Source organism: Haliaeetus albicilla, chromosome 14 (genome assembly GCF_947461875.1).
Source record: "Haliaeetus albicilla chromosome 14, bHalAlb1.1, whole genome shotgun sequence".
NCBI lineage: Eukaryota > Metazoa > Chordata > Aves > Accipitriformes > Accipitridae > Haliaeetus > Haliaeetus albicilla.
Genome location: NC_091496.1, coordinates 1239673 through 1262020, shown reverse-complemented (window position 1 = coordinate 1262020; position 22348 = coordinate 1239673). Strand labels below are relative to the sequence as shown.

Sequence of the window (22348 nt, the reverse complement as noted above, 5' to 3'; positions counted from 1 at the left end):
CCTGCAGTTGCATCTGTAATTTGAAAAGTATGCATGAAACTCTGCATTGTTCGACTCCTTGAAGAGGTAACTCTCAGCCTGATGTCAGGTGTCCCCTGCTCTGCTTGGTGCTTCCACTGGGCTAAGGAAGGATCAAAAGCGAGGGGAAGCTGCCTTGGCTTTGGGAGCTGCAGCACAGAGATGCTCCCAAGTGCAAGATCAGAACTGAGCAAGTGTTTCAGGGTGTCCCCTGCCCACCCTGGGGCTGGGGGACGGTCTAGCAGGCTGGGACATCGTCTCAGCATGTGATGAGAGCAGCCCTTTCTCAGAGAAGGTGGGACTGCTGGGCAGATCCGGTGGGCAAGCATCCCTGGCTGGGGCGGTGGGAGGTAACGAGTGTACGGCTTCACCCCTCCATGGCTCGCCTGTGGATCGGAGCTGGGGGCTACAGCCCCTCGCCGTCAGGAAGCCAGGAGGACCGTGCCCCTGGGGTGCAGCTGGTTTGGGGTCTCTGCGGTAGGTCCAGCCCTTCAGGAAGTGTGGGGCTGGCCAAGGAAATCCCCAGCCGTGGCAGGGGGGCTGCCAGGTTCCCGGCCAGATCCTGCAGCCGTTGGGCCCCAGCGAGCGGCACGCAGGGACTTCTCTGGTGGAAACAGTCGCAGCAGTTTCTGTGCCGGACCTGCCGCTGCCTGTGGTGTTGGCAGTGGGCAGGCGGCATTCGCGGTGGCAGGCGGTGCATGTCTCCCCGCAGATGGTGAATGTGTACCGGGCGCACCAGCACTCCTGTTTCCTCTACCTGGGCAGCATCTTGGTGGACGAGTATGGCATGGAGGAAGGCTGCCGGCAGGGACTGCTCGACATGCTGCAGGTGGGTGCAGAGAGGTGATGGGTTTGGTTCCCGTGTATCTAAATCATAGAATCGTCATCTAGGTTGGGAAAGACCTTTAAGATCATCGAGTCCAACCATTAAGCTAGCACTGCCAAGTCCCACTGACCCATGTCCCTAAGCACCCCATCTACATGTCTTTTAAATACCCCCAGGGATGGTGACTCCACCACCTCCCTGGGCAGCCTGTTCCAATGCTTGACAACCCTTTTGGTGAAGAAATTTTTCCTAATATCCGATCTAAACCTTCCCTGGCACAACTTGAGGCTCTTTCCTCTCATCCTGTCTCTTGTTACTTGGGAGAAGAGACCGACCCCCAACTCACTACAACTTCCTTTCAGGTAGCTGTAGAGAGCGATCAGGTCTCCCCTCAGCCTCCTTTTCTCCAGGCTGAACAACCCCAGTTCCCTCAGCCGCTCCTCATAAGACTTGTGCTCTAGACCCTTCACCAACTTTGTTGCCCTTCTTGTTTCTACGTGCTGGCACAGTAACTACCCCTCTTTGCTCGTGGGGAAGGCTGTGCTGTGGGTGCCCAGAGGGTTTGTACGAAGCAGAGCAGTTTCCCCAGAAACCTAGGCTGGTCCCAACACCTCTCTGCTCTTGTGTAAGTTGGTGGCTGGCTGAACAAAAGCAAGGAGAAGTTTCTGGTTAAAGCAGAACTGGTGAGTGGCTTCTCGTTGGAGGAGCTCAGTCATTGAGGAAGGTGTTGCTGCTCTGGGGCATGTACCCCATCGGGAGGAGAGATCCAGACCTGCCCTTTCAGCTGTGACGGTGGCTGTCAGGAGGAGAAGCCAGGGTGTGATCCACTCTGGTGTGGTCCCTGCTAGAAATCTCCCTGCAGAGAGAAAGGCAGTTTGAGATGTAATCATAGTTAATTACTAACAGATCCCCACGACCCCTCTCCTAGGCGCTATGCATACCCACCTTCCAACTCCTAGAGCAGCCCAATGGCCTTCAGAACCACCCGGACACTGTGGACGACCTCTTCCGACTAGCAGCCAGGTACCCACGCTCTCCTGTCGCCTTCTGCTGCTGCGTGAGGACACCCCAACCAACCCTTCTCTCCTTGTGGAGGGGTCCCCACGCGCCCCTGGGAGCGCTCCCGTCTCCGTGGGCAAGTGGGAGAAGGCAGGGTGCTGCCTTCCCACCAGCACACAGGGATAGGCAGGGTGCCGGGAAGCCAGGCAAGTGCCGGTAACGTCCGTCTGTCCTCTGCCCGGCCAGGTTTATCCAGCGCAGCCCTGTCACCTTGCTACGCAGCCAGGTGATGATCCCCATCCTTCAGTGGGCCATCGCCGCCACCACCCTGGATCACCGGGACGCCAACTGCAGCGTCATGAAGTTCCTGCGTGATCTCATCCACACCGGGGTGGCCAACGACGTGAGTGACCCGTGGCGTCGTTCCTCGGGGCAGGGGTCTTCCTCCGCAGAGTTGGGGGTGCCATCCTCATCAGCGTTTGTCACCGCGGTCCCCTGAGAGGCCGGTCCCGCTGCCGTAGCCAAGCTACCACAGTTACTCCACCGCTGCCAGCGGAGATGTTCTGGGAGTCGCTCCCAGAGCAAGGAGCAGCTTGTCCATGTCCCCAGGGTGCTGCTCACTGCCCCCCTCTTCTTCCTCCCACAGCACGAGGAGGACTTCGAAGTACGGAAGGAGCTCATCAGCCAGGTGATGAACCAACTGGGCCAGCAGCTCGTCAACCAACTGCTGCACACGTGCTGCTTCTGCCTGCCGCCGTACACCCTGCCTGACGTTGCCGAGGTGCTCTGGGAGATCATGCAGATCGACCGGCCGGTGAGAGGGACGGGATGTACCCCGAAAGGGCACGCAGGGGGGCCTGAGCCATCCTGGCATGCACATGGGCTCACGTGGGGCCAAATCCCAAAGCCTCCCCTAAGCCAGAACGTGGGGAAGCTAGGTTTGGCTCCATATCCTGAGCTTCTCCCTTCTCTTGCTTCCTCCAGACGTTTTGTCGCTGGCTGGAGAACTCGCTGAAGGGTTTACCAAAGGAAACGACGGGAGGAGCCATCCAGGTCACACACAAACAGCTGACGGACTTCCACAAGCAGGTCACGAGGTGAGCGTGCCGGAGCGGGGTAGGCTGTAATGCCAGGAGCCAGGATGGCAATGGGCGGCATGCGGCCGCAGCTCTGTCTCCCTCGTGAGCTCCTCTCTGGGCTGCGGGCTGTGCACCCTGGTGTCCTACAAGGCTCAGTCCTACCTGCTGCTTGCCACGGGTTGTCCTCCAGCAGCCCCAAAGCATCTCTGCAAGAGCTGAGCGTGCTGGTGGGATGTCACCACTGGCCCCTGCCCACGAATCTGCTCGGATGTCTCATCCGGGGTGTTCCCAGTACAACACGGGCTGCAGAAAGCCTTGCTTTGGAGGGCACGTGTTGCCTTTTCCATCACTGAACAGGTTTTTCTGCTCTTGCCCGAGCCCTGCACAGCCAGCATCCCTCCTTTCGCAAGCCATCCTGCCGTCCGCCCTCCCTCCATCTCCTCGGCCCTGTGAGTCACCGGCTCCCGGCCGAGCTGCTCCAACAGCCGGGTCCTGCCCCAGGGCGAGAGCAGGATCAGCCCAGCAAGCTGCAGCCTGCTCCAGCCAGCCAGTGCCCGCTGTCCTCCCCTCTATGAGCGGGGTCACCGGCTGGTTTGGGGGCATCGGCTGCTCAACACCCAAACGCTCCCTCGCCCTCTGCCCAGCCCTGGAAAAAATCCTGGAACCTGAGTCTCCTGCTGTGCTCGTCCCCAGGGGCGGCTGGCTCCTTTCATCCAGCCACCACCGTAGTGGCACGCAGGTCCCCTCAGCTGGTCCGGGGGCTGCCGAGCCCATTTTATCCCAACGGTTGCCCCTACATCTCTGCCAACATCTCAGAGCCGAGCCACCGTGCTCCTGGCTCCCGGTCCCCACCGCCATCGTGTGCCAACAGGGCTGTGCTGGGCGGAGGACACCTTCCCCTCTTCCCAAACGTCCCCCTAATGTCACACACACACCACCCCCTCCCCGTGTCACCCCTTGTTTTGCAGCGCTGAGGAATGTAAACAAGTCTGCTGGGCTCTGAGGGACTTCACCCGCCTGTTCCGATAGCTCCTGCTCCGGCACGGCACCCGTCTCCCAGGTAAGAGCTGGCGATGGGACCACGAGTGGCCACAGGGACCATGACCCTGCCCCATGGTGACGGTGGTGGCACTACGGGCTGTGGGGTTGCAACTCTGCGGGAGAAGCAGGTGGGAAGAAGGAATGAGCCCTCTCTCCCCCTCCCAGGACTGTCTTTTAATTAGAAGACAGGAAACGAAGAAAACCAAGAATGTGTCCCACAATCAGCAAAGTTCATCGTGGCCGAGGGCTTTCACTCACTCCAGCGCGTCCCGCCAGCCAGGAGAGCCGGGGCCTGCGCGTGCGTGCGGGAGGACAGCTCGAGGATCCCGCTTTCCCAGCGGATTCGCTTCCCGAACATCGGCTACCGAAACAAGAAAACAAACCAACGGGGGGAAAAAAAAAAAAATCACAAAAAAAAACCAAAACAAAAAAAACACACAAAAAAACCCAACACACCAACAAACCGCCACCAGACACCGGAGGAAAATGGATTTACCCGCACCAGAGTGCGAAGTAGAAAACTTTCTGTGAAGTGGAGAAAAAAAAAAAAAACCAAACCCGAAACAAACAAACAAACAATAGAAATTATTTCAGGAAAGATAGGGGTTTAAAATAGATTTAGGAAAAGGCAGTGGCTGCAGGCTCTGCCCTCCCCGAGCCCGCTGTGTCCTGCCTGGTGGTGACCTCCCGGAGAAGATGCAGGCGGGACAGACTGTTTAAATATATATATTCTATTATTTTTTTTTCTTCTTCTTCTTTTTTAGTTTGGTTTTTTGGGTTGGTTTTTTTTGGTTGGGTTTTTTTTGTTGGGTTTTTTTTTTATTGCTTTTATTTGGTTTATTTTAGGGTCGGATCGCGCGGGGAGGAGACGGCTTGAGCGAGTGCAGGGACGGGGCTGGGAGAGGGCGGGCGCGGGCCCGTGGGCACAGCTAGAGCGCATGCTGTTCCCTCCGGGGGTGTGTAGCCATCTTGAGAACAATAAAAACAACAAAAAACTGAAAAAAATAAATTAAAACCCCAAGTTCCGGCCTGGTTCTTCTCTCAGGGCCGTGCCTGGCTTGGGGTGCCCTGAGCTGCAGGGAGTGCAGCCACCCCCACCGGCGCTAGGGGTCCAGTGTGGCCCCATTTTCTTGCTGTTTCACCCCAAAACTGCCATTTCGCATCCTGGGTGGCCCCAGAGAGAAGGGAGGGGGTCCAGCTTCTCCTCCTGGGATGGGTGATCATGGCCAGGACGTGATCATGGGACCCAGTGGATGCTTGTCACCAGCAGCTCCGGAGGGATGGGGATGGGTGGACGCAGCTGGACAGCCACGGGGTGACAGCGTGGGAAACGCCACCCCAACGGGCGCTGCGGTGGGTGGCCCCTGTGTCCCCCTACCCCAGCCCCGTGTCCCCTCGTCACTGGGGCAGGGAGCCAGGTGGCAGCACCCAGGGTCCGGCGGTGGGGCCGGGCTCTGGTTGTGCCGGTGGCAGCCGTTGCTGGTTCTGCCAGAGCTGGTGAAGCTCCTTGAACTGTTCCACCATCTTGTCCTTGAGGTCGGGGTGGGAGATCTGCAGGGGGATGCTGTCGGCCGACCAGGACAGCTCTCCTGAGAACATCTCCAGCAGCAGCCGCGCCGCCACCGGCACCACCTGCAAGAGTCCCTCGCCACGTCAGCTGGCACGGCATGGCGTGGGGACGCCCACCCGTGTCCTCTGGGCAGCGTCCTGACCTGGGGGACAGCCCCGGGCTGTCCCCGTCCCTGGGAGCCTTTGTCCCCTCACCTGCACCGTGATGAGCTTTTTCTCCTTGGGCTTCTGGTCCGGCCACTCCTCGCCAAAGCAGAAGAAGATCTCAAAGGGGGGCGGGGTGGTGGTCTGGCCCTTCTGGAACAGGATGAGGCCTGCGGGGCCGGACGCCAGCCTGTCCCACCACCATCCCAGCTGGTGTCACCCCATCCCAGCTGGTCCCCTTGTGCTGGGTGGTGTCCCCCCATGCCACCATATCTCCCCATCCCAGCTTGGTCCCTCCACGCCATCAGGTCCCCATGTACCAGCTGGTGTCCCCCCATCCCAACTTGGTCCCTCTGTCCCACCCCGTGTCCTCAAAGGGCACGGGGGGACAACCCCGTTCTCCTCTCACCGTTGAGAAACCCCTCCAGGCTGAAGAGCTTGGTCTTCTTCTCCCTCTCGATGGGGTTGGGGCCAGCGCGGTGGGTGGCGCAGGGCCCCGTCCAGAAGACCTTGCACTGGCAGAGGCGGATGGCGTAGATGTCCTGGCCCTGCAGCTCCAGGATGAGCCCGCGGTCCAGCACGTCCAGGAGCTGGTGGGTGTAGAAACGTTGCTTCTCGTTGGGGATGGCGTCGGTGGCGGGGAAGCGGACCTGCTCCAGCGTCAGCGGCCCGAAGAGTTCCACCTGCTCCTGCGTGGGCTCCAGGCTGCTGTGGAAGAGGCGGCAGCCGTGGGGGTTGCTGATGGTGAGGACGCAGACCTGACGGCCCCGGTATTGGAACTTGATCTCCAGGTCGGTCACTGCCAAAGGGATGCAGATGTGAGCTGCCCAACGGGGACCACGCCATGGGCACCCCATCCAGCCACCCTGCACCCACGGCCACCACCATATGGCCACCCAACAGCCACCCCGCACCCATGGCCACCACCATCTGGCCACCCAACAGCCACCCCACACCCATGGCCACCACCATCTGGCCACCCCATGGCCACCCCGCACCCATGGCCACCACCATCTGGCCACCCAACAGCCACCCCACACCCATGCCCAGCCACCCCATGAGCACCCCACACCAACCCCCCCCAGCCATCCCCCCACCCACGGCACCCCATCCCCACCCCACAGACAGCCCCCCCACCCAGGTCCTTACGCGGCAGCATGTGGGGGCTGATGAGCAGGTTGGGGATGACTTGCTCCATGGGTGCCAGCGGGCAGGCGGCTGGGGGCCCCAGGGTACCCAGAGGGGGCCCTGTCTCGGCGAGGGCGGTGGGGGGCAGCTCGGCGGTCCCGTGGGTGCCCCCCACCTCCCCAGGAAGCACCGTTGGGGGGGGCAGTGCGAAGGGCCCCAGAGGGCAGCTGCTGCCGAAGGGGGGCTCCTCCTTGGGCCAGGGGTAGGGGGGCAGCAGGTCCCCCCCATGCCGGGTGTCTGGGGGCACAGTGTGGGGTCAGAGGGTGGCCACGGCCCCCCAGCCGACCCCCGAAACTGCACCCTCTGCCCCCTCCCACCCACCTGACACCCCCCCACTCACCACTGATGCTCAGAGATGTCATCTTCTGGAGCTGCGGGGAGGAGAGCGGGGCAGTTATGGGGTCAGGGTGCAGGGACCCCCTCTGAGGTGTCCCCAGTTTGGGGGTCCCCCCACCATGACACCCCCCCCCAGGTACCTGGCTGACGTCCTCCTCCACACCGCAGCCGTAGTCATCCTCGGCCACCCCATCTGCAAGGGAGAGACGGGCTGGGGTGGGGGGACGGGGCTGGGGGGGGGGCTGAGTCTTTGGGGGGTGTAGGGGGACTTGTGGGGGGCTGTGGCATCGCAGGGTGCTGGTTCCTTATGGGCTGCTGGGGCTTTGAGGGGTGCTGGGACCTCATGGGGGTACCCAAACCCCTCCCCAAAGCCACCTACCCCCAGTCCCCATCCCTCCCCACTCCTCCAGCACCCTGACCCCCCCACACCCCCCACACCCATGGGTGCCCCCCCCGCCGTACCTGCACCATCGGCTGGGCCCTCGCAGAGCTCGTAGACCTTGTAGGGCTGGAGCGGGGTGGCCTTGGTGCCGTCGAAGAGCAGCCGGAACTCGCGGCTCTTGTTGAGGGCGCAGCGCAGGTTGGCCTTCCACTTGGCCGGGTCCGGCTCGTCCACTCCCTCCGTGAACTTCCCCGTCTCCTGCGCCCACGCCTGGGGGGGGGGGGGCCGGGGGTGCTCAGCACCCCCAGCACCCTGGTCTGGGTCCCTCTTGTCACCCCGTCCTACTGTTATCCCCAGCCTGTGCCCCCTTGGCACCCCATCGTCCCCATCCCATGTCCCCCTTGCCACCTCATCACCGCCATCGCCCGCATCCCGTCCCTCTTGTCAACCCGTCATCCCCATCACCCCCATCCCGGGTTCCCCTTGTCACCCCATCGACCCCATCCCGTCTCCTTTGTCACCCCATCATTCCCAACCTGTGTCCCCCTTCTCACCCCATCACCCTCATCCCATGTCCCCCTTGTCACCCATCATCCCCATCACCCCTGTCCCCTTGTCACCCCATCACCCCCATCCTGTGTCCCCCTTCTCACCCTGGTCTCCCCATCACCCCCATCCCACGTCCCCCTTGTCACCCCATCACCCCCGTCCCATCCCCTTTGTCACACCATCATCCCCAACCTGTGTCCCCCTTGTCACCCCATCACCCCCATCCCATGTCCCCCCATCACTCCCATCTCATGACCCCCTTGTCACCCCGTCATCCCCATCACCCCCATCCCATGTCCCCCTGTGTCCCCACTTCACCCCCATCCTGTGTCCCCCTTCTCACCCTGGTACCTCCATTGCCCCCATCCCATGCCCCCTTGTCACCCCATCATCCCAGTCACCCTTGTGTCCCCCCTTGTCACCCCATCAACCCCATCCCATGACCCCCTTGTCACCCCATCATCCCCATCACCCCGTCCCCTTGTCACCCCATCCTGTGTCCCCCTTCTCACCCTGGTCCCCCCATCATCCCCATCCCATGTCCCCCTTGTCACCCCATCGCACCCCGCCCTGTGTCCCTCCCCTCCCTTGTCACCTTGAAGATGGTGTCGTGGTCCTGGGGGCCGGGGGGGTGGCGGGTGGCGTGGTGCCAGGGGATGGCGAAGCGTCGCCGCTCGGGGTCCAGCCACTGCAGCCCCGGGTAGCGCCGGCTGCTCACCTGGGCCACCAGCCAGGGCTTCAGACGCACCCGGCGGGGCGGGGGGTTCATGGTGGGATCTGGGGAGGGGAGGGAGAATAGAAAGGCTGGGGGGGCACCAGGGTACCCGCCAGCCAGAGGTGAGGCTGAGGCCCGGCCGGCTCGTGACATGTGTGTGCAGCTGTGCCCCAAAACAGGAACCGTGTCGTGTGTGTGTGTGTGTGTGTCCCCGTGCCACCACCGCCCCCCCCAGAGCCCTGGGGTGGGTGGGTGGGGGTAAGGGGTGCAGGGCTGGGGCAGAACTGGGGTCCCTGCCCGTCCTGGGGCGATGGAAGGGGGGGGGTGTCCCCCAAACGCCGTGTTCCCCCCCCTCGTGGGTGCAGGGGCGTCACCCTGCACCCCGAAAGCAGAAGCTGCGGCGGCTTCGGGGAAACAAAAGTGGCCCCGAGCTGCAGGGCGGGGTGACATGGGGGGGGACACGGACATGGGGGGTGGTGGAAGGGGCCGCACCCAGCGGGGCACCCCCAGACCCCAGCGGGAACGGGGAGGGGGGTCCTGCGGCCCGTGGGGACAGCGGGGTGGCAGTCCCTGCGGGGGGGTCCCTGGGGTCCCTGCGGGGTCGGGGGGGTCCCTATGGGGGACCCCTATGGGGATGGGGGCGTCCCCGCGGGGTTTGGGGGGTCCTTGCGGGGTTTGGGGGAGTCCCTGTGGGGACGGGGGGTGTCCCTATAGGGACGGGGGGGTCCCCGCGGGGTGGGGGTCACGGTCCCCAAGTGCCCCCCAGGACTTTTCCTGGTCATCCCCGCGGTACCCACGGCACCCGCTGACTCCCGCCCCCCCCGGGACCCCCTCCCCCGGGACCGACACCCCCCCAACCCCCCGGGACCCGGCTCCGGGACTCACCTGCGCTCCGGAGCCGGGGCCGCCGCCCAGCGCTTCCGCACGGTGGGGTGGGGCCCTGGGACGGGACCGCCCACGCCCACGCCCCCGGGGCGGGGCCCGTGTCCCCGCGTGTCCCCCTCCCCCGTGTCCCTCCTCCGCCCCCCCACCCCGTGTCCTCCCACCCCGTGTCCCTCTCCGGGGTCCCGTGTTCCCCCCCGCCCCCGGGTGTCCCCTCCCGGCAGGCACCTCATTAACATACGCTTTACATGCATTTGCACACCCCGCGCCCATCGCTCACTCCACGTGACGCGCGGGGATCCCCGCAGCGGGCGGGGCATCCCCTCCCATACCCCCCTCCGCCCCCGGCCTCCCCAGCCGAGCTGTGATTGGCCGCGCTCGCTGTCACTCATCTGTGGGCGTGCCCCACCCGCTCACCGCCCCTTTACGGGAGGCCACGCCCCCAGCGCAGCTCTCCCCGCCCACCTCCACTCCCCCTCCCCGGGGCCGTTGCCCGGCAACGCGGGGGGCGGTAACAATGGAGCGGGGCGGAGGGGCGGGGCGAGTGAGCGGGGCGAGACTTCCAGCGCTTCCCGGGCAGGCTTCGGATTCGGGGTAGAACGGCTTTATTTAACTTGCAAATTTAGGGGGTTTTTGGTGGGGGTTTTTGTTTTAATTTTAAGCTAGCCCTACCCCCCCGCGCTGCTGCTCCTCACCCAGGGTTTCGGCCGTGGTTCTAAGCCCCCCCTCGTCTGCCAAAGCCCGGCCTAACCCCGCGGCTCCCGTCCATCCGCTCCACGGAGGATTCCAAAATCCCGTGGGTATCTCCCGGTGCTTCCCCAGGGATATTCCCGCTCCGCACCTGCGTCACCGCCGAGTCCCTTCCAGACGTTCTGGGTGCTCAGGGGAACCTTTCCCCTCTATCCGCTGTGCCGTACGGATGTTTTTTCCCCGCTGTGGGTTTTTTCGTCCATTCTCGTCCCGGGTTCCTGGCCTCTCCCAAGAGGCGGCTGCGGGATGGGTGAATCCCGGTCGCAGGGCAGGGCCGGATCCTGGCCTATGAGCTGGGAACGGTCAATTTGGGCTGGGAATGGCGGTCCTGTTCTGCCACAGGGCTTGGGGGAAGAGGAGATGTGAGCCTCGGAGCATCTTCCCTCCATGCACCCATCCAAATTCCCTTCCTCAAATGTACCCGGCGTGCAAACCACAGCTAGGCACAAAATGCCGGAAAAAGGCACTAAAAAATTCCAATTTGTGGGATGCTAAATGGATATTTCCTCAAGGATCCCGTTTCCGCATCTGCTCCAGCCTTGCCTGGGTGTTTTCTGTCCTCACCGGAGGAGCGGCCGGAGTGGGAGGCCCATGGGTGGGAGACAACGGCCCTGCCGATGAGCCAGCTTTTTGGCAGAGATTTCAGGGAAACGGGAAGGAAGCAGGATGGTCGCACATTTCCCCTCCGCTGCCGCCTCCTTTCACATCCTCTGTTTCGGGAAGCGCAAGGGCTTCAGCTCGCTCAGAGGGTTAATTTTTAATTTTTTACTTTAATTTTTCCATCATTAACAGCAACTGTCTCCACCAGCCTTGGATTTGCTGATCACACGAGTCCCCAGGCCGCTCCGCCGGCGATGGACCCTCACCCGTGTCCCCGTCCCCAGCTCCGCTCTCTGCCACGTGCCCTCATGAGGACAAAGGGGGGGAAAAAAATCAGCTTTTTGGGGTTGTCACGTGTGAAGTCGCGGAGGAGGGGACTTTCCCATTCACTTCTTCCACCGAGAAATGAAACCGCTCTTGCCTGCAGCCCCGGGTACGTTGGCTCTCCAGGTGGGATGCTGTGTTTCACTTCCAACCTGGCACTGATTTCCCTCTCCCAACACTCTCCGCCTCTTTATTTTTCTATTTCTGATTAAAACTCCCCGGGATTGCCTCAGTCTCCGCCGCCGTGAGAGGGAGCACTCAGCCCTGCTGAGGCCGAAGTGGCTCCCTGGGGTGTAGGGCTGATGTTGGATGGGATTTCCCTGAACTGGGCTGTCAGCATCTCAGAGTCATCGCTTCCCGGGCCCCCGGCCAGCCGCCAGCTCTGGATACTGGCATGATGTATTTTTGAGCTCCTTCAGCCGGGTTTTGGCCACAGGTACAGGGAGAGCCTGCCCGAAAACACAGCAGGCAGCAAACCCGCACTCCCACCTCCAAGTCTCTGCCTGCAGCTGCCTCAAATCACCTATTTATTTGCTCATTAGTTAATCTGGGGGGGGGGTAAGACACCCCCTTGGGTAGGGCAGCCTGACCTCCAGCTCTTTCTCATCCTTAATTTGGTGGCCTCCTCCTGCGGAGCCAGCTGTGCTGCTAGCGGGATGCGGCGCCGAGGAGCCGGCTGGGGTGCCGGAGCCATGCCGGGCTAGCCTAGTTGGCCGTCCCACTCCCAGGCTGTCTGGGAAGGGGGATAAACACAAGGCCATCGTGTTTCCAGGGGTTTTCTTCCATGGCTGGAGTCCAGCTCGGCCTCCTGCTGTTGGCCAAGTCCTGCAGCGCCGGGGACGGCGCCTCCGGACCAGTTTATACCCAACTCGCGTGGGAGATGCTCCAGCACTCGTGACAACCAAGAGCTCCATAATGCCGTCTCCGGGAAGAGACGGTGAGGTGCTGGGGGTCGAATTGCTCCGCAGGTTTGCTCTCCGGTTTTGATGTCTCATTTTTTCTCTGTGGCAGCTCTGAGTGGACGGTTCAGCAAAAGCTGAGGGAATCCTTTGCTGTCCCACGGCTCCTGGTCAACGGGCTCGCCGCCTTCCTGATCGAGCTGGTTCACTTCCTCGGTGAGACCATGGTCCAGGTGAGCTGCACCGGTTTCCCTGCCACTGAGAGGAGATGCGGTACGAGCAGTCAGGATCTACAACCTCTAATGGAGAATTTTCCATCTGATTTTTTTTTTTTTTAATGTCTGTTGATTACTTTTTTTGATGCCTGTTTGCCTTGAAGAGCTCTGGGCTGTTAAAGCTCAGTCCCGTCTCAGTGGTGAATGTGTTTGTGGGGAGAAATGGGAGTGTTCAATACTTAACCCAGAAGATCTGCTCTCCAAAAACTGTGATTACACCCCAAATACACCACCAGGAACCATTCTGCCACCGATATGCCTGGTCTGGGGTCACTGGAAAGGGACAAGGCAAAAGGAGAGATAATTGTAGGAGGTGATGAGACGTGCTGACAACCCTGAGCATAAACTTCTGCTTCCTTTCCTCTGAGTATTTCCATGTCAAAACACTTCAGTATTGGGAGGAGAAACTTTGGATTCTTCACTATCTCAGACTCCTCCTCCCATAGTGAAATTTTTGCATCTCGGCCACGTTTTTGGCATCTCTACGAGAAGTGGGGAGTTCCTTCTGAGTAACTTGCTCTTTACAGGGTCCCCACCACACCTCAGGATGGCATGCGCTGGTGAATATTCATCAAAAACAAGCATTTTAACCCAAATTTGCCTTCCCCTCCAGGTGCTGGTGGTCGGTTTGCTGACAGCCATCAGCAATCATATTTTGAAGCCCTTCTTGGCAGCAACGTTCAACAGCCTCCTGCAACCTCTGCTGCTGTTCCTGTTGAAGGTCCTCTGCGGCATCCGGGACCTGACGGACCCCCTCATCGACGTCCTGGCCGCCATCTGCTCACAGCTCGCCGTGGTGCTGCGGGCTGTCAGATTAGTGGAGATCAACCTACAGCCAGACAGGACGGATCTCGGTGATGTTGGCAGCAGCTGAGGCTGGGCCTTGGGAGGCAAAGGAAGAAGGGGAGGAGGAAAATGCTTATTTCTGCAAAGAGCAATGCAAATTGAGGAAGAGCGGGGCTGTCTGCAGCATGGGGAGGCAGGCACCAAGAAGGTGAGGAGAACAGTGTAGCCGCATGTTTCTGTGCGGGTGGCAGGTACACGGTGCCAATGGGATTGGGTTTGTATGTTCTATTTTTGCAAACATCTCCTTAACCAACCCATTAAATGACAATTTTGTATCTTGGACTGTGTCCCTAGCAAGGTGGTGTTCCTATTCCTGCCTGGAAGACTTGGCTTTCTGCTAGGAAGGACTTCCCTGTGCAGTCTCTTGCAGTGGGCCAGCCGGGCTCCTCTGGTGGGCTCTGCTGCCAATTTCAGAGGTGGTTTGGTGTTAGGAGCCTGATTTCCTCAGCCCCTGCCAGGAGGCAACAACTTCTCTCCGGAGAACCGAGCAGCTCCCAGGCACCCTCGCTTTGACTGGAGCAGCCCTCTGTAGCTAGTGGTGTGGGATAGCCAGGAATTTGGGGACTGTCTGAAAAATATGTGAATGCCACCCCTTCCATGTTCCTAAAAAATAAGTCTGGTACACATTTCAGGTAGTAAGAACAGATTCCTGTAGTGACCAGGAGGCCAGAGGAGCAGAATCGCAGGCAGTGAAGCTTCAAGTGTGTTTTGCAAAACCTTTGAGGGGATCAGGACTGGGACTAAGCCATGTTTTGGGGCTCACGCCTGTGCCCCAGATGCCAGCTCCCCTCTCCAAGGGCATATTGTCCTGGGAACATTTCCCACTGCTTGCATGCACTGCGAGATCCCTCAGGCCTTGATGATTCCACACTGAAAGCCCTTTGCTTTTTATGGGCAGAGAGCAGCTTGTTTTTAACTTCCTGGCCTGTAAGATCATCCAAAGGATTGAGCCGGCTAGCTGTGATTTAATGAATGAGCTCTGCAACGAGGCGTTGCAAGGGGTCCCCCGCGGTGGCCGTGCCTGTCAGCGGGTGCTCGCTACCCCTGACTCGCTGTGCTATTTGGGTGCTGCTGAGTTCATGGAGTTGCAGTGGTAACAGGATGTTCCCCTTTGGCGGTGCAAAGGGACAAGCTGGAAGCCACCAAGGCAAAGAAGAGCTCTCCAGGGTCAGATGACCAAGGGCAGCATGTGACTGAAAGCCGGAGATGAGCCGAAACCTTCCGGGCAGCAGGAAATGTGCCGGTTTTCCAGGAGAGGGAGACCAGACCAACTTTGCCCTTGCTCCTCAGCTAAGAGCACCAGAGCCAGAGGTTAGAAGAGCCACACAGACATGAGGAGGACCTGGCCTCGTGGACTGGGTCCAGGATGTCCTGCAGCAACGTCACCGGTGCCAGGACTGTGCCTGGATGGCCACACAGGGGGTCTGAGAGCCCCCACGGGACACCTGGGGGACACATGGTTGTCCTCGGGGTATTTTGATCCACACAAGGCGCTTGCATCGGGGCGCAGGCATGTCCTGGCGACTGTTCCCTGATAACAGACCTTCCTGCAAGGGAACGATTAAAATGAACAAACACAAACCATGATTAAGAGGATGGAATTAATTTGAGGTTTCTTGCTTTGTTGATTTAGCTCAAGATTCACTTTAATGATTTAAATGGCTTTAATTAAATCAATCTGCTCCGGGAACAAGAATTCCCCATTTCATTTTTCTTTTTTTGGCTAAAGCTCTCTGAAGTAGCAGAGATCCAAGAGACAGAGTTGGGAAAATTCAACACCCAGGAGTGAGAAGAGGCAGCTTGCATCATGCTCGAACAGCATCAGAACAGCATCTCACCCCAGGCAGGGACCCTCCATCCCGTGCCGGGAGAGGACATGTCTGCCATCCTGCTGGAGCCCTGGCTCCCAGCAGGCACCCCTGGAGCTGGGTGATGGGTGCAGAGCTGCCATCTTCCTCCTGCAGCCCCCCGCCTCGCTGCGGGACAGGAGATTTGTAAGATGTGCAGGTGCTGTGGACGGTGTAACAGCTGGTTGGATTTTGTCTTGCAAATTAGACATGACCATGTCCTGGCAGCAGCAGTTCAAAGAGACCAAGGTGCAGAAAGTCACTGATTTTTTGGAGTTTCAGGGCCTAAAGGTGAATAGGAGCTCAGGGCTACTGGCCATGCATGTCTCCTTGGTACTGCTCTGCTCATCAAGAGCAGAAAACTCTTTTCTTCCTTAAAAAACAAGCAAACAAAACCCAGTCCAAACTATATGCATTTAATGCATCCGGTCTGTGCCTTGCCTCCACTGCTGCCGCAGGCAGCCCCAGACACCGGCAGGGGTGGGCAGCCCGAGCTGCTCTGAGGGGGCTGTGCCCCTCCGGCACACACCCACCTCCCCTGGGAGCATGTGTGTGCCCAGGATGGGGTCTCAATGCAGCCGTCCCGTTCTCAGCTGCCTTCCATGTGCCCCCATGCCAGGCTGCCAGTGCCCCTTGGCACTAGCGGCAGTGCTGGGTTACAACACCGTGCTCAGACAAGGACATTTCTCCCCATCCACATTGGCCGGCGGTGGCAGTGCTCACGGGGCTTATGCTCACCAGCAGCCTGGGCTGGCAGCTCCCTCGCATTGCTGCTCCCTTAGATCACCGGCCCAAATGCCTTCCCTCCGGCTCATCTCTCCGCTCCGAGCGCTGTGGCTGAGCCCACAAAGACGGCTCAGCACACGGCACGGGAGGGCGGAGGAGCGGCAAGATGCTTCTCCTGGCTTGCAACTGATTTTCTTAGCCAGCCCCGTGGACCTCAAGGCAGGTGTTGTGCCTGCTGGATGGGGGCACAGCTCTGCCCAGCCCTTTCCACCATGATCCATGGGGGTTTTGCTGATGGCTGCCCCGGAGCGGCTGGGGAGGAGTGGGTGCAGGGCTGGGAGAGCAGCCAGCTGGGATGTGGAGGAATGCCAGGACGCTGAGCGCAGGGCCTCCTTCGGCTCCGCGCGGCCATCGCTTCCCTAAATAGACGGCTGCAGGGTGGGAGGATTAGCTGGGGGCATTCCTCTGCCCCCGGCCGCTGACCCCAGGACACGTTGCTCATCGCTATATTAAATCCTGCACACAACGGGTTGCTCTTCACAAGTCCTTCGTTACAGGTGTCGGGATTTCTGCTCCTCCCTCCACCCTGCACTTTCAAACACTGCTGGGATTTGCAGATGCTGAGTCAGTTTTGGTTTGTTCCACTCGGATTTTGCAGGGGAGGTTTATGCTTTTCCCTTTTGACGCCTCCTGGCACTGCTCGTGGAGCACGAGGGTATTTATAGCCACCCAGCGAGGTTAAGAGCCACTGCCTAATGGTTCATGAACGTGCCGTGCCAGCCTGATGACGGGGCTGGTCAGTGCGCGGTTATATCCACGTGGTTTCACAGGAGGAGCCAAGGGCCTGGCTCTGGATTTAGGTTTTGTTAGACAGGCGTCATGGGAAGGAGGTCAGACCTGCCGTGTGGCTCTGCTCAGGACAGTGGCTGTAGGAACGAGGCTGTGTGGGAACCCACCAGGTTGTACCTCCGTTTGGGTACCAAAGAGGCCACAGCCTAGGGTCAGAACAAGGCACAGAAGCATTGAAATAAATCAGGAATGAGCTGTTGGAGTAAGTTCAGAAAGGCTCAGTGTTTTGGTTTCTTGACACCTGCCTCCCATGGTCAGAGGTAAACTGAGGCAGGGCGTAAGTCAGTCTTTCCCATCAGGACACTCAGTGATACACCTTCAGAGTGGCCTCCTGATGGTCAGGTCACAGCTGGTTGTCTTGCCCATAAAAAAATGGCATCATGCTCTTGCTGCCTGTTCTGGAGCTCCTCCGACCTCCCACATTATTCCTTATACTGGAGATGCTGCGTCTCCCTCTTCTCCATGTTCCCGCACGCAGCTCCATGTTCCCCACCCTTCAGCATGCTGCTGGGGATGCAGCCCAATGTCAAAGGGCTTCCCATATTTCACCCGTGGGACCTGTTTTTCTACTGAGGGACCTCAGCCCATCTCATGGTCCTCCCTTGGAGCAGTCATCACCACTAACGTTGCTCCTGGGAGAGGTTTGTCTGACCTGGTTCTTCCATCCCTCCTGTCTGAATCACCCCGCTGTAGGTCTGCATGCTGGACCTCGTGCATCCACAACCTCATCCATGGCCTGGATGTGCAAAGGAAGGCTGCTGCCCCACTCCCAGCAGGAGACTGCCAATAAACCCACCCATATTTTCTTTTTTTCACTCTGATCAAGCACAGGTTTTCTGTGCTCTCCTCCCAGACTGCAGTCCTGAGACCTCCAGTTGTTGTCACTGCCCTCCTTTGGGCTTTCTGCAGGTGGCCCAGTGCAGGATCTAGGATTAGGGTTCATGCATTTACACTTTGGGTTTGGGTTTTTTTTTTCTGGTGCTGTTACCGCTTTTGGGAAATGACCTGAAGAGAGGGTGGGAAATCAGGCTGTGCTTCCAGTGAGCATTTGAGTCTCACTGTGCTTCCGTAGCAGCTTTCCCAGAGGGACTCATAATGGCATGGATAATGGCTCAGTATCCAACCACCCTACAATGAAGCTGGCCTCCCAGGGCAAAGCTGGAGTTAGGAATTCCCTTCAGATATTCTCAATCCTTCATTTAATACTCCCTGTTGCCCTATTTGCAGCTCATGTGGAAGCAGGCCACCTCGCATAGGCACAGCTAGGAGAGACCTGTCTGTTTGCCTGCATTACACAAGCCATGGATTTCCCCAGTTAATCTGGGTTTGAACAACAGTGCATTTCCTAGGAAAAATATCCAGTTCTGTGGCAAAACCAAGCAGTCCTGGCCAGCAAGATTCCTTCCACCTGACTTCGCCTCCCTGAATGAGGCAGATGGTTTGAGGACAGAGTCCTCCAGTCCTCCAGCACTCCAGCTCCTTCATGGCATTGGTGGTTCTCCAGACCACCATAGGTCTTCTTCCAGGGGTGTTTCTCAAGGGACTCACAAAGGTTTTAAGCTAAAACCAGCACCTATACAGTACCCTTGACTTGGCAGCGGCTGCAGCTGTGGGTAGGATGATCGATACGCCAACAGACTCATAAAATTCCCTCTTTTTTGTCCAAATACCAAGGTCATCCTCCCCTGAACTTCTCTGCTGTCTGGGGCATGTGACAAAGAGGTAAACAAGGCTACAGCTGGAAAGCTAGTTAATAAGTAATGTGTTCTCCTAATTCTGTGCTTTTGGAAGAGTTTGAAGGTATAATTAATAAGTATTCGGCACTTTCAAAAGCCAGAACACTTTATTTACAAAATGGGGACTGCAAAGATCTGATTTTATAGATGATTTGTGGTTGTACCCATTCTTAGCTAAGGTTTTGAGCAAGACAAGACCTGTGGAGTGTCGGGGGATGCAACGAGTCTACGGAATTCCTGACAGTTTGAGAGCAGCGCGACCTTGAGCAGCTTGTAGTATATCCTTGAAGAGTCTGGAAAGATCCGAGAAGACCAGTACAAAAACAAGTTAGCGATAAGAAGAACCGTCCTAACGAACTCACCAATCATGAATTGTTAGTTACTAACCAAACCAATCATATACTAACACATACTCTAAAGAAGGGTATAAAAAGGTGTGTTAGAACAATAAAGTAGCCATTTTGCATGATCTATTACTTGTCGTGTCCATCTCTGCTGCGACAGTTGAGAAAGGAAATATCTTTTGTTAGTACTGTCTCAGCGGACAAAGCAGCTAAACATCTACAGTGTTGGCAAAACCAAACCAGTGGGATCAAGGGATTGGGAACCTTGAAATAGGAAAATAAGGATTGTGAGAGGATTTTACCTCGTGCAAAATATTGGGGAGCGAGCAGGGTATCCAGCTGCAATGTGTCAACATTTTTAAAAGACTGAAAAACTGGAAGAACTAAAAAAAGAAACTATGAAAATGGTCTGACAGTTAGAGAAAAGGTCTTTTATGAAGTACTTAGGGTACAGGGTTTCTTTAGCTCATCAGAAGGAAGGAGGAGAGATGATTAAGATTCTGCATATAAGCACTTCTGCAAGAAAACATAAGGTAATAAAATGATCTTAACAGCAGTGGAGAATATCAGAATGAGAAGTCACAATAAGAAATGATGGCCGCAGCATAAAAAGCTGGATGGATCAAACAGGAATTGTGACATGGCATTTGATTTCATAAGGATGATTGGACCACTGGACCAGGCTGCTGAGGAAGAGGTGAATCACTCGCCTCTGCTCTGAGGAAGGCTGACTGACTTCTGCTCCTGTACCTCTTGGAGATTTTAAGCTTGCAGGCCTAATCACCTCCATCAAGATTTAGTGCTGAGTTAGATTTAGGAGGCCATAAGTGTGGAGATATTTTAATCAAGTAAAACTTTCTGGGCAGAAAGTGAAGGACACACTGCTAACGTCCCCATAACTCAGGAAGAAGGGCCTCAAATTACTACTCAATCCTCCTGGTTGTGGTCTTTGCTGGATTGACATTGTTCTAAATGTAGTCAGAAATCTGGGCCAGAAATTAAACTGAGTCACCAGTCTGACAGCATTCGGCTTGGGTGAGAGCATCCAGCCCTGGACCCCTGGTTTCATGAGCTGCTCAGCGACACCTTCCTTGTTCTGTTGTTCTCCAAGCCATCTACCTAGATCACACCGTGGCCTGTAGATGCGCACGCATGATCCCTCGATGTCCAGATCATTCTGTGCCTGGAATAAGCTACCCCCTCGGGAAGGGAGGCAGGTCCTGGTGCTGGAGGTAGCCCCCTCCTTAGCCTTCACTCCAGTGAGCCATGCAGTCATTGAGGGCAGGACCTGGTGGAAGCCTGGCTGGTGAAATTGGGCTGCTCCTGGTTTTCCTTCGAGCCCTTAAATCATGTTTTATAAGAACATGGACTCAGTGATCCTTATGGGCCCCTTCCAACTTGAGATATTCTATGATTCCTTGTAAAGAAAAAAAGTAAGTTTCTAGTCCTTCTGGGTGTAAAGAAAAGCTTGGAAACACAAACATTAAAGTTTAAAAAACATGAAAACGACCTCCCCCAAACCATCTTTTATTAAATACAAAATTACATCTCCTGATTTTAAAGTCTGTACATAATCTTCTGATACCGGACCAGCTATACTATACACAATTGATCGCCAGCATGGATCTGCATTTGAAATAGGGATGTAGCCTTACCCATGTGATTATTTTCTCGAGATCATCCGATATCAGCAACTACAGAGATAAAAAAAGAAAGATGAAGTGTTTGCTTTTCAAGGAACTTTCGCGTAAGTTTTTTCAGTTCATGACTTAATAGTTGGGATGAGTTTTTAAATGTCAGCTGGCTGAAGCAGCTTTTAAAATTGTTTACCATGACACAGAGGGTGGGAATTATCTCAGCGTACTGTAAATATCTGGTGTGAACATCTGCCATGGATGGCGCAGCTCAGCTCCCTTCAGAGACTGGAGAGAAACGTACTCTTAGTGTACAATTCATCTGACCTAATTTAGGCATTTACTTTAGGATGAGATGAATCATGCCCTGGAAGTGCCTATTTCTTTCCAGTGACTATAAGGGGAGTCTAGACAGCCAGCACAGATGTGGACGTGAGCATCTCATCAAATGAATCGTATCCAACGTGATTAAGGCTTGACCTCAGCCACGCTGCTATTTGGCTGTAATATATCGACAATCTGATGCGTCATGGTACGCTGATGCAGTATGAAATCAAATAGCAACATGATGCTGCTTCAGGGTGATCTAGTAAAACGGGATTTTGGTTGTACGACATTCCCTTCCAATAGGATCACATCTTGCTACAAAGCACTGATTTTAAATGTAAGTAATTAAAATGCCACACAGCATTTTAAGCCCAAATTGAAATATATTTATAAAACTTGCTGTCAACTTACCGGCATAGGATCCTTGCACTCCTCCAAGTTATTTTTGGATCAATGTGGTCACGATGTGCTCGCTTGGGGCATGCCTGGCAGCACAGTAGGGACCCTCACGACAAGAAAGAGTGTTTGTCTCTGGCACAAGACTGAGGTGCTGGAGCACGTCCAGAGAAGAGCAACGAAGCTGGTGAAGGGTCTAGAGTGCAAGTCCTGTGAGGAGTGGCTGATGGAACTGGGGTTGTTTAGCCTGGAAAAAAGGAGGCTGTGAGGGGACTTTATCGTTCCCTACAGCTACCTGACAGGAGGTTGTAGCAAGCTGAGGGTCAGTCTCTTCTCCCAAGTAACAAGCGACAAGACGAGAGGAAATGGCCTCAAGTTGTGCCAGGGGAGGTTTAGATTGGATATTAGGAAAAAAATCTCTTCACTGACAGGGTTGTCAAGCACTGGAATGGGCTGCCCAGGGAAGTGATTGAGTCACCATCCCTGTGGGTATTTAAAAGACGTGTAGACGTGGCACTTAGGGACGTGGGTTTGTGGTGGACTTGGCAGTGCTTGGTTAACGATTGGATTCGATGAGCTTAAAGGTCTTTTCCAACCTAGATGATGATTCTATGATTTAGATACATGGGAACCAAACCCATTGGCTCTCAGCACCCACCTGCAACACGTCAAGCAGACCCTGCCTAAATGACTCCATTATTCTATGGCGAGATCTGTGTGCCTTCTGTAGATGGAACCGCCACTTGGCGGGGCCCTCCTCTTAGGAGGAGATGCCGCTCTAAGACCATAGCATCCCCACTGCTGAAAATGGGGCAGGTCCCTCAGTGCCCCAGCAGCCTGGCGCCGGCTGCCAGGAAGGCTGGGGAAGGGCTGTGGTGAGGGGGAAGTGCACTACTCGACCCCTCAAAATGGCGCCCGACCCTCCACCGTCGCCTCCCTTTTCCCGCCCTTTCCAACCACCCCCGCGCGTGCGCAGTGAGGAGCGGGGCGGAGAGAGGGGGGGGGGACGACGACGAAGGGGCGCCCAGGTGGGCGGGGCCGCCGGCCGGCGCGCGCGTGAGGACGTG

General features: G+C 57.2%; 3 protein-coding genes across 4 annotated transcripts in view; 2 read left to right on the top strand and 1 right to left on the bottom strand.

Annotated features, from left to right (window-relative positions):
* TNPO3 (transportin 3) overlaps window positions 1-4522 on the top strand; it is a 42876-nt gene extending 38354 nt beyond the window's left edge. For both annotated transcript variants that reach the window (XM_069801447.1, XM_069801448.1), the window contains exons 17-23: window positions 731-847; window positions 1773-1867; window positions 2090-2246; window positions 2490-2657; window positions 2828-2940; window positions 3891-3982; window positions 4129-4522. In XM_069801447.1, the coding sequence (XP_069657548.1) occupies window positions 731-847; window positions 1773-1867; window positions 2090-2246; window positions 2490-2657; window positions 2828-2940; window positions 3891-3951 (711 nt within the window). In that variant the 3' untranslated portion in view covers window positions 3952-3982; window positions 4129-4522. The remainder of the gene's footprint in view (window positions 1-730; window positions 848-1772; window positions 1868-2089; window positions 2247-2489; window positions 2658-2827; window positions 2941-3890; window positions 3983-4128) is intronic.
* Window positions 4523-4774: 252 nt separating this feature from the next.
* Window positions 4775-9836, bottom strand: IRF5 (interferon regulatory factor 5). The gene is made up of 9 exons (XM_069801461.1): window positions 9732-9836; window positions 8727-8908; window positions 7663-7852; window positions 7341-7393; window positions 7205-7235; window positions 6826-7101; window positions 6086-6475; window positions 5728-5846; window positions 4775-5595 (listed from the first exon to the last, which is right to left on the bottom strand). The coding sequence occupies exons 2-9, from the start codon at window positions 8898-8900 to the stop codon at window positions 5362-5364; spliced, it is 1467 nt and encodes a 488-aa protein (XP_069657562.1). The 5' UTR covers window positions 8901-8908; window positions 9732-9836; the 3' UTR covers window positions 4775-5361.
* LOC138689066 (uncharacterized) lies at window positions 9462-13702 on the top strand. Its single transcript, XM_069802326.1, has 6 exons — window positions 9462-9519; window positions 9613-9778; window positions 10086-10322; window positions 11287-11511; window positions 12414-12534; window positions 13190-13702. The coding sequence occupies exons 1-6, from the start codon at window positions 9462-9464 to the stop codon at window positions 13448-13450; spliced, it is 1068 nt and encodes a 355-aa protein (XP_069658427.1). The 3' UTR covers window positions 13451-13702.
* Window positions 13703-22348: the final 8646 nt, after the last annotated feature.

Coding starts and splice junctions, on each gene's coding strand:
- IRF5 (XM_069801461.1), bottom strand. CDS start 8,900: ATGAACCCCCCGCCCCGCCGGGTGCGTCTGAAGCCCTGGCTGGTGGCC. Junction 7,853..8,726: donor ACCACGACACCATCTTCAAG/GTGACAAGGGAG, acceptor CCCCCCCCCCAG/GCGTGGGCGCAGGAGACGGG. Junction 6,476..6,825: donor CAGCCCCCACATGCTGCCGC/GTAAGGACCTGG, acceptor TCCCTTTGGCAG/TGACCGACCTGGAGATCAAG.
- LOC138689066 (XM_069802326.1), top strand. CDS start 9,462: ATGGGGGACCCCTATGGGGATGGGGGCGTCCCCGCGGGGTTTGGGGGG. Junction 9,779..10,085: donor CAGCGCTTCCGCACGGTGGG/GTGGGGCCCTGG, acceptor CGGCCTCCCCAG/CCGAGCTGTGATTGGCCGCG. Junction 12,535..13,189: donor TCGGTGAGACCATGGTCCAG/GTGAGCTGCACC, acceptor CTTCCCCTCCAG/GTGCTGGTGGTCGGTTTGCT.